Raw genomic sequence first — 299 nt, 5'->3', positions numbered from 1 at the left:
CAGCCCCTCACAGAACCCAGCCAGCCCCCCCAGAGCCCAGCCAGCCCCCCGCTGCCTCCCCCTGCCCAGCATCACTCACATCAGTGTTGCAGGACCGGTAGCGCTTCCTCTCTCCCAGGCAGTACTTGCCTCCGATGGTGGGCCTGTCAAACCAGGGATGAGATGGAGAACAGCTTAGGGCAGGAGCTGTGTTTGTCATGGGGGGCTGCCCACAGTCTGCAGGAGCTCCATGGAGTCATGGAATGCCAGACTGGTTTGGGTGGGAAGGGACACGTCACGGCCATCGAGTCCAACCCCCT

General features: G+C 62.9%; 1 protein-coding gene across 1 annotated transcript in view; it reads right to left on the bottom strand.

Moving 5' to 3' along the window:
• Positions 1-79: 79 nt before the first annotated feature.
• Positions 80-299, bottom strand: part of LOC103770410 (A disintegrin and metalloproteinase with thrombospondin motifs 10-like) — a gene marked incomplete at both ends in the record, with an annotated part of 17,616 nt that continues 17,396 nt past the window's right edge. Inside the window, one exon of the mRNA XM_008937667.1 lies at positions 80-143. Within this exon, the coding sequence (XP_008935915.1) occupies positions 80-143 (64 nt within the window). The remainder of the gene's footprint in view (positions 144-299) is intronic.

The sequence above is a fragment of the Merops nubicus genome, unplaced genomic scaffold (assembly GCF_000691845.1).
Source record: "Merops nubicus isolate BGI_N331 unplaced genomic scaffold, ASM69184v1 scaffold36103, whole genome shotgun sequence".
Classification (NCBI taxonomy): Eukaryota; Metazoa; Chordata; class Aves; order Coraciiformes; family Meropidae; genus Merops; species Merops nubicus.
Note: the sequence above shows the minus strand (reverse complement) of the source record. Positions and strands in the feature narration are given on the sequence as shown.